This window comes from Doryrhamphus excisus, chromosome 5 (assembly GCF_030265055.1).
Source record: "Doryrhamphus excisus isolate RoL2022-K1 chromosome 5, RoL_Dexc_1.0, whole genome shotgun sequence".
In the NCBI taxonomy this organism is placed as follows: domain Eukaryota; kingdom Metazoa; phylum Chordata; class Actinopteri; order Syngnathiformes; family Syngnathidae; genus Doryrhamphus; species Doryrhamphus excisus.
In genome coordinates, this window is record NC_080470.1 from 23777101 (window position 1) to 23791051 (window position 13951).

At 44.4% G+C, this 13951-nt stretch overlaps 1 protein-coding gene and 1 long non-coding RNA gene across 2 annotated transcripts; one reads left to right on the plus strand and one right to left on the minus strand.

Annotated features, from left to right (window-relative positions):
* Positions 1 to 1984: 1984 nt before the first annotated feature.
* Positions 1985 to 5183, minus strand: barhl2 (BarH-like homeobox 2). The gene is made up of 3 exons (XM_058073996.1): positions 4310 to 5183; positions 3765 to 3990; positions 1985 to 2823 (listed from the first exon to the last, which is right to left on the minus strand). Exons 1-3 carry the CDS (start codon positions 4848 to 4850, stop codon positions 2511 to 2513), a joined length of 1080 nt encoding a protein of 359 aa, XP_057929979.1. The 5' UTR covers positions 4851 to 5183; the 3' UTR covers positions 1985 to 2510.
* LOC131129987 (uncharacterized) lies at positions 4107 to 6053 on the plus strand. Its single transcript, XR_009129937.1, has 2 exons — positions 4107 to 5521; positions 5668 to 6053. It is a non-coding gene; the product is annotated as an uncharacterized LOC131129987 (long non-coding RNA).
* The last annotated feature ends 7898 nt before the right edge of the window (positions 6054 to 13951 follow it).

Sequence of the window (13951 nt, forward strand, 5' to 3'; positions counted from 1 at the left end):
TAATAACTATAATATAAAGCTAAAATGTCAATGCTTTCTTCAAACAATATTCTACCCCTCAGGAGGAAAAAGTCTGGACACCTGGAGTGAAAAGATCCTGTGTTCATCACATCCGCGTTTGACTGCTCTGGTCTGACTGTCTTGTGTGACCCATGCTAATGCGAGTACGTTTTGTTTTTTCATTCATGCATTCATTTTCTATACTGCTTATCCTCACGAGGGTCTCTGGTATGCTTGAGCCTATCCCAGCTGTCTTTGGGGGAGAGGCGGGGTACACACTGGACTGGTTGCCAGCCAATCACAGATTTCTTTTTTTTAATTTCTAATTAAAATGAATTCATGAGTAATTTCATTTGATATAAATATTAGCTTTGACTACAATAAAGCACATAACAAGATTAGTGAAGTGAATCACAATCAATATATATTACAAATTCCCCAACCCACCCCATCTGTCTTTTTTTTTTTTGTATTTGCAGTGGACAAATTCAGACATGTGATTATCACATCTGCGTTTGACTGGTGGTGTCTGACAGATCAATACATTGTGATATTTTCTCATACTAGTGCCAATAGATGAATAGATTAAAAATTACATCACGTAAAATTAAAATTAATATTTGAGCTGTATTTTTTCAACACAACTTTTTTTTCTGACTGGTCTGAAAATGTTGAAATTAACCAATTTCAAAGGAAAATTCCCCCAAAATGTCAAATTGCCAGTAGACATATTTGCCCCATGTTAGGCCTATAGGCTTGAATTCAAATGCTGGGGTGTGTAGAGGAGAAGAAGAAGAAGAAGACCAAGCACAGCAGACTCTGTGGTGCTGCTGAGATATTTTTGGTGGATGGCTGGGAGGCGGTGGTGGGTGATGAGAGAGGCGGGGTTAAAATTGTGTTTAGTGAGTGATGTCGGGAGATGTGATAATGAGAGGCCAAGGAGAGCAAGTGTTACCTCATTATTGTAATGAAAAAGATATCCCAGCGTTACATCAGTTGAGAAAAGTGGCAATTAAAGGAGCCTCGCAAGGTTCCTTCAGGCAAGGAGGAGGCAGAGAGCGACCCTCCAAAGCCCATCTGTTGTCAATAACATGCAGCGGGCTCGGAGAAAGGCCTTAATCCTCTTTATTCACGTCTGCTGCCCCGAACACTCCTGCCTGCGCGGACCAAATTACACGCAATCCTTAATAATGTCGTCATGTTTCTTATATAGCTCATATGGTGGTGGGGGGTGGGGGGATAGCATCTTGTATTTTTATCTACCTCATTATACGCACCTATTTTTTTCCCCTAAATTGTGGTCTGCATCCATCTAGCAGCCTCTTCATGACGTCACACTCAATTTAAATGGAGGTTGCAAAATTGAATAGCGGTAATACTAATTTTATTTCAGATATCCGGCCTGAATTGAGTGTTTCCGTGTGAAAAGCAAAACATGCCAGTCAGCTTCACGCTGTCACTTTGACTCACACTCAACTGTGACCCACTTTAAAGTGACTGCCACTTTATTTTCTTTTTTTTTTTTTTTTTTACACTAAAACCAGCACAGGGAAGTTCATAAAAATAATCCACCACTATTTATTTTTAATGCCTAATTGATGCAGCAGGTATATGTCTATGCGCGGCATTAATTCTGTTTGGCTTGCAGGCTGTTAATGAAGCGCAGACACCCCCAACCCCCCCTCCTAAAAAAAAAATCCATCCACCCGCGGAGTGCAATAAATAAATAATGGTGCATATGAAGTCATGCATATGAACAACATGCGTGTGCGCACACAGTGCTGTAATGGCGCAGGCATATCATCAAAGTGTGACATTTAATGAGAATATTTGCACTTGAATTCATCTTCGGTGTCTGTGATGTAAATGATGCAAGTAAATAAGTACCCAGGGTAGGTTCTAATCAAAATATAATAACTCGATGCACCTTCCAAAAATGCAAATGTTGTCACCTTTTGAGATCTGAAATGAAGCCTGCAGATAGTTTTTGTTCTTGCAAAAAAAAAAAAAAAAACGAGGTCTTATTGTGTGCTGCTTGGTGAGCAGCTGCAGGGCCGAGGCCACATTCCCATTCCCAGCTTCCATTGAGGAGCATCCATCAGCATCCATATGCATGTTGCCACCTCACTGCATCCGGATATACACATTTAGATCTTCTGTATTTTTGGTTAAAATTCTAATAAAAAGTTATGCCATTTTTAATTTAGGTTGGAGAATAAGAAATGAGTGAGGTTGCATTCGTATCATTACTTCTTTATTCGTTCGTCCCCATCTAATAATAAACTTTGAATGTTTATTCGCTAATGTTAAGTGGATTTGTACAAAAGACAAACGGACAATCAGACACTAGCAGTCCACTTGTGTTCCGTCTGGACGCGGAGAGAAAAGTCTTGTTAAATAGCTCCTTTTACTTCTGGAAAGTGTCTTTATTTGTTCTTCGTCCTCTCGTAGTTAAATGTGTCTTTTTGTGTCCCGGCAGCGGTTACTCACGTCGACTGTCCGAGCGGCTTCTACCGCGGGTGCGGCGTGCCGGGCATGGGGTTCGACAAGGGGTTCAGTGCCGGCTGGCCCCCGGGCCCAAGGCCGTGAATGAGCACCCTCGGCACCAGCGGTCTCTGGAGGCCGGGGTGCGGCGCGGAAGGAGTCCGGTACATGCTGCTGTACATGGCCGCTGCCGCCGCTGCCGCCGTGCTGCCGTCCACGGAGCTCAGCAGGCTCGGGTGGTAGAAGTAGGGCGACGGGAACATTCGCTGCAGGGCCGAGTAGTTCCCAGCCTCGGCCAGAAGCTCCAGACCCACCGCCGTCTGTCTCTTCCACTTGGTCCTGTGGGGACACCATGGTTAGATACCACCATTTTCATTTACATCCACGCCATGCAAACAATAATATCAGTTACTAGATGCATTTATATTTATAATACATAATAATACCATCTCCGTGACATCAGTCACAATAAGAGAATTATGTCAGTTTCATTCTGCAGTAACAATAAAAATAATTTCATTCATTTCAAGTCAATAATTTGCATTTTAAAGACTTGCGTTATTTCCTTTCTAGACTTTGCAAAAATAAAAGAAAAATGGGCCTATTTTCAACAATAAAGGAACCACAGAAGCGACCTTAATGAGGATAAGCGGCATAGAAAATAAATGGATGGAACCAAAGTCCTGCAGCATCAATAAAAGGAGCCAAAAATATTTTTTACACATGTATATTTCATTTTATCCTCTCTAAATGAATTGGTATTGTCAAGATGTAAGAACTACTACGTGAATAGCACATAGAAACATAAGGTTGGAATGTAAACACTCGGCCCATTTAACCGTAGATGAACAAAATATTAAAATTTACATTTAAATGGCACCTTTCATTTTTCAATTCATTACATTGATCCATCCATCACGTGCAATTTTATATAAATAATGAATAAAAACAAAACAAGGATCAGCCTCATTTTTTGCAGTAAAAATAAAATTAGTTGGAAAAATATTTTGCGTCCCAGCCGATTAATAAGAATAGTTAAGATGTTTTTATATGCATATAAATTGTTAATAATTTAGATGTTGAATTGTAAAACTTAAAGAGCAACCTGACTGTAGATGAATACCAATATAATACAGATAAATGCCACATATTTGTGTCTATGAATAGTTTAAATAAGACCTGTGCTCTGAACTTAATGGAGATAACTTTAATTGAAGTTCCTTCTCGGCCTGTTGATGAGGAGGGAATGAAATTGATGGCGATGGAGGTGTGACACCCACCGTCTGTTCTGGTACCAGGTCTTGACCTGGGTGTCGGTAAGGTTGAGGGCGGCCGCCAGGTCCATGCGGTCCTGGACGCTCAAGTACTTCTGCCTCTCGAAGCTTCTCTCCAGCTGGTTGAGCTGGTGGTCGGTGAAGGCCGTGCGCGCTTTTCGGGGCTTCTTGGTGCGCACTGGGGGGCTGTCCCGGCTGCTGGAGATCTCCCGGTCGCCTTCCTCTTTGGTCCCTAAAAGAAGATCAGTATTTGTTTAAAAAAATATATATATATATATAATATAAATAAATACTGTCCACCTTTTTTTTTTAAAAAAAAAAAAAGAACTTCTTCCTTTTTGGCTTTTGTTTGCCTTGTTGCAAAAGTAGAAATCGATACCATCAATATGTCAATCTATCTCTATTTGTAGCACAGCAGCCCCTCCCTTCATCCTCCCCCCTCCAGGAAGAACAATAATCTCTCTAATTGAGCCACCAGGGAGGCTCCGCACACGGCGGCGCGCAGCTGCTTTCCCAGCCGGCCTACGGGGCTCCTCCAGCGGGGCCCTTACCGTTGCACTTGACGTCGCCGTGGATGTCGTCCCTCCGCTCCAGCTTTCCCCGGCCCTCGTCCTGCTCCAGCTTGGGCCTGAAGCCGTCCGGAGCCGCGGCGCTTTCCGGTTTGGGCGACGACACGCTGGTACTGTAGGGCGCGCAGGCGGCAAGCGGCTTGCCGTCACCCAGGATGTCCTTGATGAGAAAGGAGGAGGTGGCGCTCCGAGGGGCGCAGCCGGCCGCGGCCAGCTGCACTGGTAGCGGCTGCTGAGGCGACAGTGGCAGCGTGTGGTGATGGTGGTGATGGTGGTGGTGGTGCTGAAGGCTGGTGTCCGGCGCCACATGCGCGTCGGCGGAGGGGTGCTCCATAGTGACCGAGAGCGGGGACGAGGGGGCCGTGCCCACGGTGTCTATCTCCGAGCACGGCGACGGCGTGTCCTGTCTCCGGAAGTCCGCCGTGCGGCCGTCGGCCAGCCTAAAGTCCCCGTTCATGAGTGAGCTTGGCGCGCCGGATAGGATGGTGTCAATCCCGAAGCTGGAGCCGCTGGATGCCTCCATGTTAACAGGAGAGCAAGGATGGAGCCTTCATAACACCACTCCTCTCCTCCACCTCGGCAACCCCCCCAACTCAAAAAGAGGACCAAAAAGCAAATAAAGCCACGGAGGAAGTCCAAATCCTGGAGTCCAAGTTGACATTCAGTGCATCCTCCCGTCTTCTTCTTCTTCTTCTTCTTCTTCTTCTTGCTCGGCGTCAACTTTGCGCTCCAAAAGTTGGTGCGCACGGGGAGGCGCGCATGAGGCTGACTCGTCCACATCAGACTCCTGCTTTCTTTTTGCTGCTAATCGCCCCACTAGTGCACTACAATCACTTCCTGTGGTGACGTCACGGCCCACGGCGAGGGGGGAATTAATATTTTCTCCTTTATAATAAACACCACAACACTCCTTGTCTCTTCATCACTCCCCCCCCCCTCTTCATCCACCTGCTCCTCCCGCCTCCTCTCCAACGCCATTGGCTGGCTGTGAGGCCAACAGCCAATCAGCGTGCAGCGTCTTGAAGCGGCTCAGGCAGAGAAACGCAGCTCTTTACTCTCAGGCCACACTGGCAAGCTTTTATTTCCTAAAGCCACACTAAAGAAAGAAAGAATGAAGAATGTTGTTTTTTTTCTCTTTCTCTTTTTTTAAGGATCAATAAGTAAAAGTGGGGCTTTGATACTGCTAGCGTCATGGTAGGAACACTTTATATGATTCACTTGAATTTCATTCTTGATTTAAAAACGCTAACGCCGTAGTTTAAATTTGTATAAACATAAAATAATGTTTAAAACGTGTGTTATTAATAATGCATGCGTGTGTGTATTTGTGTTCTATTCAGGCCGTCTTTGGAGGAGAGGCAGATTCCTGCAAATAAGCTTGTCATCTTCATTAGTAAAGTCATTATGGGCTGCTAATGAGCCTGCACAGGTACAACAACAGACCTTTGCTACGCTTTCATTTCAGACATTTTCCCTAAAAAATATACTTTCAATATTTTCTGGTCACTTTTAATTATATTTTTTATTATTAATAATATTTTTTTAATCTGTCAGCAGTTGTAATTCATTCAAATGTATTTTCTTGGAGTTGGTGACTTGGTGTCCAATGCATTTTGAACGTACTCAATATTTTTATTCCCACTTGAAATTTATTTGTGTATGTGCATGCAAAAACACTGTGTTGGAATTTGCCAATTGTTAAAAATATAAACACAAATATAAACGCTCTTGTCTGTGGTTTAAGCTTATTTTCCGTTCCTTGACTTCATCCTATTTTTTCCTATCTTCCTGAATCATATGCTGCAATTCACAGTTTCACGTTTCGTATTTGTGAGATATTCTATTCGCTGAAAAGACATCTCCTGTTTCCTCAGTCTTAAGGCATTTCATATTTGTTATTTTACAGCTAAATGCGATTTAAATATAACATTAAACACGAGTGTAGCGTGAAATAAATAAAATAAAGTAAATGAAAATGTGTGAAAGCGCCTAAATGAATGAATAAAACGATTGTTTATTGTATTGATGAAAAAACGGGATTGAGAGGCGAGGAGTCCCCTCTGTAATGAGGCGATGTTTATTGGCCACAAGGGGGCGACAAAGCCACCGCTTTAATTACACGTAACATAAATACATTAAAAAAAGAAGGCAGATGAGGGGTTGGGGGTTGTGGCGTTCTGAAAATGAGTACTAAAATAATATGAAAACTGTGAGAGTAAGATCAGCCTACAATGGCTCAAATATTATTGAAAAAAAGCACCTTTCATAGTCATTCAAATGTTTCCGATCCATTTTTTTATCCCATATGTTCCATGTTGTCCATGTTGTTCCTATGGCGGGAAAGGCGCGTGAGCTGTCACCTCACACCCCTGGCGACCTTCACCGCGCACAGTTTCGTCATTTAAGCTGTCAATCAAAGCACAGGGGCGGTCCTAATCATTTGCTAAACTCACAATCCAAAAATAGTCATCTCTAATTGCACCACAAGCTAGGAAGATTTGACTGGAACGTTTTCATTAAGTCATTTTCAGCATGAAAATATTATAATAAAATATCGATATTAAATATTTTATACTGGGAAAAAGTCACATGCATTAAAAAGAAGATTGTGTTAATTTGTTGGCTTATTTATACTTTCTTTCAAATATTATAACCTGGAATTATTCCAAACTAAGCATCATTTCATGTATTGGCTGCCTTTAGCCAAAAGCATTTTAATGAAACCTATGAGAATACACATACTTTGATACAGTATACAGAATAAAAAAAACAAAGCACATTGAATCTTTAAAAGCACATTTTAGTAGAAGAAGTGAAGGTGCGTTCACAAATGCTTGCTGGGATGAGTGTTCTTTTTTCCTCCCCATGCTGGCGTTGTGGAAATGTCACACCTTCCATCTGGTCTTGGCTCTGATGTCCCAGAGGTCACCTGGACACTTCAAAATAGAAATAGACAACATAGAGATGCGGCACTGAGAGATCACGGTTGAAATGTTTTATCAGTTTTTTTTAATCATAGGATTCTTGGGAGAAAAGGGATGAGAAAATATGAAAATGGTAAAAAAATTGGATGTAACAATAATATTCTACCACATTATTTGATTGAAAATGCAATTCCCTATTGGAGATGTAAATATAAGCAGATTTTTGCATTATTAAATCAGTTTAATTCAGTCGACGCAAAAAAAAAACCATAAACTATTAAATAAAGATAAAATAACAAATTAATATTAACTACTAATTGGGAACTAATAGGGAAAGACAAGCATAACAATGTGTAATAGCATCAAGTAAAAGTTATTTACTAATATTGGTCGCCTGGTACACGCGAGACACAGAGGAGGTGTAGAAATAAATAAACTCCGCTTCTTCCTGCTCCTTTTTTGGACATATGTTGAATTGTACCTTCACTGTTTTCAGTCATAGTGATTCAATAAGCCAACTAAATCTGTGAGACACAGACATGAAATTGAATACGGAGCGCCCCCGACACGTTTGCAAATTCAGCATTTATGGCCTCGCAAATTTGCAGATTTTTGGTTTCTAAAAAAAATATTTTTTCTGTAAATATATGTCATTTTTTCCACAGCAAACACGTCACCATAAATTGATAAGAATTTATAAGTATTTGATTATACAAGGAAAATGTACAGCATACAAGCACCACTGTTAGACTGTTCGGCGGTCCTTGAACATACCATATTTGCTGTGGTAAAAGTTTGTATTTGTAAGTGGTGAGTACTGATACATGTCATAATGTAACATTAAGTGTGCGAATCTAATGTAATAGTTAATGTAATAGTTACAATAGTCACTCTTATTGCAAATGTTGATCTGATATTTGGAAGAGAACCTCAACGTCAAACTCCCAAGTTAAAAATAGAGTCTGAGCGTTACCCATGTGAAAATTGGTGTTCATTAAATTTCAATAATTCTACTAGTGTACTTGGGTACTTTGTGCACACATTTTGACAGTGGAGTCCATTACTGTGATGATGCGTTTACCAAAAATAAACAACCATGGCGGCTTTTTAATGGCCAATTGCGACCACAAAATGAATGGAGAATTATCAGCAACATTCGGATCGCGAGCTTTGTTTCCACAAATTCTTGATTGTATCGTATTTATTGTATTGCCAGTGGAGTGTCTTCTTTTTCCATACTTGTCCGTAATCATGCGTGTAAAAGACGTTCCATTGGCGGATATCACATTCCCAGGCCTCCAGTCTCTGGATGAAAGGTCACGCCACCAGAACCATGTGACATTTAGGCGGGACAGACCAATATATGTTGTTATTCCCAGCTTGACAGACATTGGAGTTGCATGTGAGTTTATTAGCAAACATGAAAAAAAGGATGTTAAATATTTGTTAGAACCACACAGAGGATTTGATTGGAGTTTGTTGCAAATGCAGTCAGGCCCTGACAATGTTAGGAGGCGGGCTGAGTGGGGCGGGGGGGAGGGAGGGTGTACAATCACATAATTACCAAAGCTGTCAATCAGCGAGGGTCGCTGCTGCCGCCGTGCATGGCTGCGAGCGGCCTCTTCCTGACTGATTGATCCGTGCTGATGGCAGCGCACAAATAATTACCACTCCTCTCCTGACGTGTGATTCCGACGCACGTTCACGCTTCACCAAGGTAATCTGGGTGGGAGGGAGGGGTGGGATCAAGAGGGGGGTCCGTGCCATTTCCCATTACCTGATGTCCGAGCGGAAGGGTCGGTCGCAGTCAAGATGAAAACGGGGCAGACGCAGGAAGGACGACGACGTGTAGTACACGTCACTTCCTGTTAGGAACTCTGGTTTTCTTAAGCCTCGCCAACAACGCATGAGTCAGCCTTCACTCTTTAAGAGCAGGAAAAATGAGTTAGCATCTCCAGTCAATGTGACAGTGTGACCAACTATATTATATTTCTCAATGCACATGTCTTTTTTTAAAACTTTCATTAAACATGAAGAGGATTCTTGATAAGTTTGGAACAAAATCAGCTATATTTTTAGCCTCGTGCAAAACATAAGTCCAGACGTTTTGATGAGATTTTAAAATGGCAAATAACAACAAGACCCTTAATCGCCATTGCTAATACTTGTTTGTTGGCTTGGCATTCAAAATCAGTGTGGTCTTACGGAACAATCCCGGAGCGTCAGAAGGAGGCCCAATCAAGGAGCATTTGTTCTTGGACCTAAAATCAATGCCATTCTTGCTCTAACATAAAGATCATACCTTAACCATTCCATTGTTCAATATTAATATTGTCTAGTGGTTAGCGCGCAGACCTCACAGCTAGGAGACCAGGGTTCAATTCCGGTTTCCTCCCACATTCCAAAAAACATGCTAGGTTAATTGGCGACTCCAAATTGTCTATAGGTATGAATGTGAGTGTGAATGGTTGTTTGTCTATATGTGCCCTGTGATTGGCTGGCGACCAGTCCAGGGTGTAACATAAAGATCATACCTTAACCATTCCATTGTTCAATATTAATATTGTCCAATATTGGACGTAAGATGGGCGGCACGGCGGTCTAGTGGTTAGCGCGCAGACCTCACAGCTAGGAGACCAGGGTTCAATTCCGGTTTCCTCCTACATTCCAAAAAACATGCTAGGTTAATTGGCGACTCCAAATTGTCCATAGGTATGAATGTGAGTGTGAATGGTTGTTTGTCTATATGTGCCCTGTGATTGGCTGGCGACCAGTCCAGGGTGTACCCCGCCTCTCGCCCAAAGACAGCTGGGATAGGCTCCAGCATCCCCCGTGACCCTCGTGAGGATAAGCTGTAGAAAATGAATGAATGGACGTAAGATGGTACGTATAATCTTCAGGACAAATCACGAGAAAGGGGTTTATTAGCATTGAAACTGTCTACATTTGATCAAGCATACCAGATTTAAGCTAATGTAAACAATGTCGGCTAGCTCTTCCAAAAATTCTACAGACAGCAGTTGTCGATCGGCTTCTTTAAAGTAAATAATTCATGCTTTTTCGCTCGTACTCAAACGACAATCCGTTTCAGTCGCCATTGTTCAGGACTACTCCACAGGAAGCTAAATAGCTAGTCAATGAGAGCTGTGGTTGCAAGTCATGCAATAAAGATACGAGTCTCTAGCATAATTCTGCCATTAAACGGAACCAAAGTTATGGAATGTAACCAATCCTCGGTGAGAGGATCATTTGGAGGCTTTGGTGCGAATGCCGCATTGCAACTCCACATTTACCGGCCTTCACGTGCCGTGACGCCCGCCGCTAATGACCCCCGTCAAGGCGAACCAAAGGCAGCGCTGCATTTTGCAAGAGAACAGAACAGAAGGTGAACTCCTGAGCAAGCTAGCGAGCGAGGGCGGAAGCGAGCGATGATTAAATGATCAAACGGCTGGCGGAGAGAGCGTGCGTGTCACCGCCAGGCGCGTTCATCTTCGCCACAAGTGAAAGTCGGGTTTCAAGCGCCGAGTAATTATAGCCGCCATGTCAGCTTGACATTAATGCAGCCAGCAGAAAGTCCCTAATTGGCCTCGGAGGAGATAGTGAACCAGAAAATATATTAACATTTTAAAAAAGCATATTTTGCCTAATCCGCTCACTTTCCAACAATATTTGAAGACCCAAACGCCCCGGGCAGGAGAATTTAAATGAGCAATTTTGTTTTTGAAGGAAACGGCCAATGAGACAGAAAACAGACTAAAGGGGAATCATTAGTGGATGAGAGCGGCTGACAGGCTGGCTGCTGACTGGCTGGCCTGTCACGGCGCACGACAACATGAAAAGAGCCATAAACGTGCAGCCACAAGTCACAGCCTATTATCTCCACATTCTAATGCAGGGGGGGGTGCGGGGGGGGCGGGACTCCATGTCTCCTGTAGGGGAGAAAGTGGCCAGATGGAGAGATCTTGTAATCGCTTATCCCGCGCAACAAACCGCAGCAAAAAAAAAAAAAAAATGGTCGCATTGTCACGTGCGCTGATGTGACACGAGAGGAACGCAGTCAGGAAGCGTTAGCGGCGTCCCGCGCTGACGAGGCAAGCGAGGCCCGCCGGCGCCGCGCACTGCCAGGCAATAAAAAAAATAAATAAAAAATCTCTCGGCCCAAAGAGCTTTGCCCTTTTGGAAACAAAACCTGAGAAGAGAAAAATGGCCGGCGGATGCGAGGCGGCCTGGGCGAGAAGGGAGTGGGAGGCGGGCCTTGTCTCTTCCTCCGGCGAGGAGAACACAGAAAGGAACATTTGAGAAGATGGAGGAAAGTGAGAACAATAACAAAGAGCATGTGATACTAGTCCCGGAACATTCCATTTCATTTGTGACTTATTCGTGCCATGACTCCGCCACTCAGTAACACAGCAATCAGTGCAAATAAAGGCCAGCCAATCACAGTTCGTCTGCTTTTAAAGTGACAGGCCTACATTCATTCATTCATTCATTTTCTACCGCTTTTTCCTACGAGGGTCGCGGGGGGTACTGGAGCCTATCCCAGCTGTCTTCGGGCGAGAGGCGGGGTACACCCTGGACTGGTCGCCAGCCAATCACAGGGCACATATAGACAAACAACCATTCACACTCACATTCATACCTATGGACAATTTGGAGTGGCCAATTAACCTAGCATGTTTTTGGAATGTGGGAGGAAACCGGAGTACCCGGAGAAAACCCACGCATGCACGGGGAGAACATGCAAACTCCACACAGAGATGGCCGAGGGCGGGGACCGAACCCTGGTCTCCTGCGCACTAACCACCAGACCGCCGTGCCGCTGGCCTACAATCAGTGTTGGGCAAATGACTTTAGCGACCGCTCCAGCTCGCCATTGAGTTCTCGAGTGGACATAGGTGTCAAGTCGACATAGGTGTCAAGTCAAGTCTTTTGAGTCTTTTAAGTCAACGATGAGAAGTTCTTATACAGTATAAGTAATTAATTTGATTACTTGTTACGAGAAAATAGTAACGGCATTATAAACACATTATTTCCCAACACTGTGCACAATAGAATCCACTTAGCGTCAATGTGCAATCAACAAAGATCCCCCTCCACCAGTTGGCAGAGTCTCGCCCCCCCCCCAGCCAAGGTCTCCACGGTCATTTCCGAGAAATGTCTAACAGGAGGAAACTACGAACTAGAAACCATTTGACCCTGGAGCGCCGACCGTGGAGCGGCCCATTCTCCGCCAATGGAAGCAGGCTCAGGTCGTTCGGGTCAGCACCTTCTGTATGGAGCCTGCAGCGGGATCGGAGAGCGTCCGAGCGGCGCAAAACATGCAGAGACTCGGAACGGCCGGATAGAAGCTAACATGCTAACATGTGATCATTAATTTATCAGCGCCACTAATTGAAGCAAACAGAGCTCGCTACCGGGGTGTCATGGCTGCCTCCACTCCAGCAAATCCTCACGTTTTGGTTTGCGTTTATACGGAGAATAAACGATGTGACCTCCGGCAAACAGCGCGGCCTTCAACTTTAAATCCCCGCCTGAGCAGAGAGCATCATCCCCCGTTATTCCTGCTTCCTGCATAGTAAACAGGCTCTGCTCGGAATCGCATCTCCGAATGAATCTCTTGATTCCTCTCGATCCATTTCAAGGACTGTAAACAACATCGGCCAAGGAGATTCTCCTCGGCTCAATTAAGGCGCTGCCCCGCGGCCTCCCGCCGCCATGAGAGAAGGCGTCTATAATTAGACAAGGCCAGACGTTATTGATGACCCCTCCCTCGCGTTAGCATTAGCATTTTCCCCAAGCCAAGAGGCACCGCTGTCTCCGCATGCGGGAAGGCGGGGGACGCCCGGGCGCTACCTCTGGACCCTGGCGGTGCGCGTCCACCTGATGGGAACACGGACGCCGGGATGTTCGCCCGCTCATCAATACAAGCGGCTCTTTGTCGGTAATTTGCAATAAGTGTCGGCGCCACGTCTTTAGGGACGTGGAAATCATTACCGGCTGAGGCCCTGCTTGGCCGCTAATTGGATGCGTTGGGCCTTATCAACGGAGGATTTTCCGAGACCTTTGACAGGCACCGATTCGAAAATCATTGTGGACTTGTCAATTTAAGAGGCCGTTAAAAGAGCTTCTTTTAATTTTAATTGGAACTTCCGGCTTTCTTCACTTGGGGGGGTAAAAAAACGAGCTTTGGGCGTTCGCGCGGCGGTCAAACTGACAGCTAACACTTCTGAGCGGCCTACCAATGAGGGCGCCACATTTAACCGGCCTCTTCGGGACGTCATCATCAGCATCATGTACATCGCGATGCTAGCAGCAAAGCTCCCAATTAAGCAAAAAGCTGCACCCACTTAGGAAGTTTGCTGGGCCGACGCTCTGGGACGGTCATCGATCACCCCCGTCTAAAGCCAGCCCACTTCACTTTTGTATGATCTTCACTCGTCTAGTGACCCTGGGCGGGAACATCCTCTGCATTAATGAGGATAAGAGTCTTATTTACAAGCCGGGATTCATGTTTCCCAATTGATATGGGCAAAAGTATTGGGACACAAATCTGAATCATTCAATGAATGTTGGGTTAGGGTTAGGGTTAGGGTTAGGGTTAGGGTTAGGGTTAGGGTTAGGGCATTCCCAGTGCACAAAGCAAGGTCCATAAAGGTATGCTTGGAGGAGAGAACAGGTCTAAGTCATTAAGGTCATTAAG

Bases quoted from the DNA above. Each gene is read 5' to 3' on its own strand.
- barhl2 (XM_058073996.1), bottom strand. From the start codon at position 4,850: ATGGAGGCATCCAGCGGCTCCAGCTTCGGGATTGACACCATCCTATCC. The intron at 3,991-4,309 runs GTAAGGGCCCCG...ATCTTCTTTTAG, and splicing joins CGGCGACGTCAAGTGCAACG to GGACCAAAGAGGAAGGCGAC. The intron at 2,824-3,764 runs GTGGGTGTCACA...GTGTCCCCACAG, and splicing joins ACCTGGTACCAGAACAGACG to GACCAAGTGGAAGAGACAGA.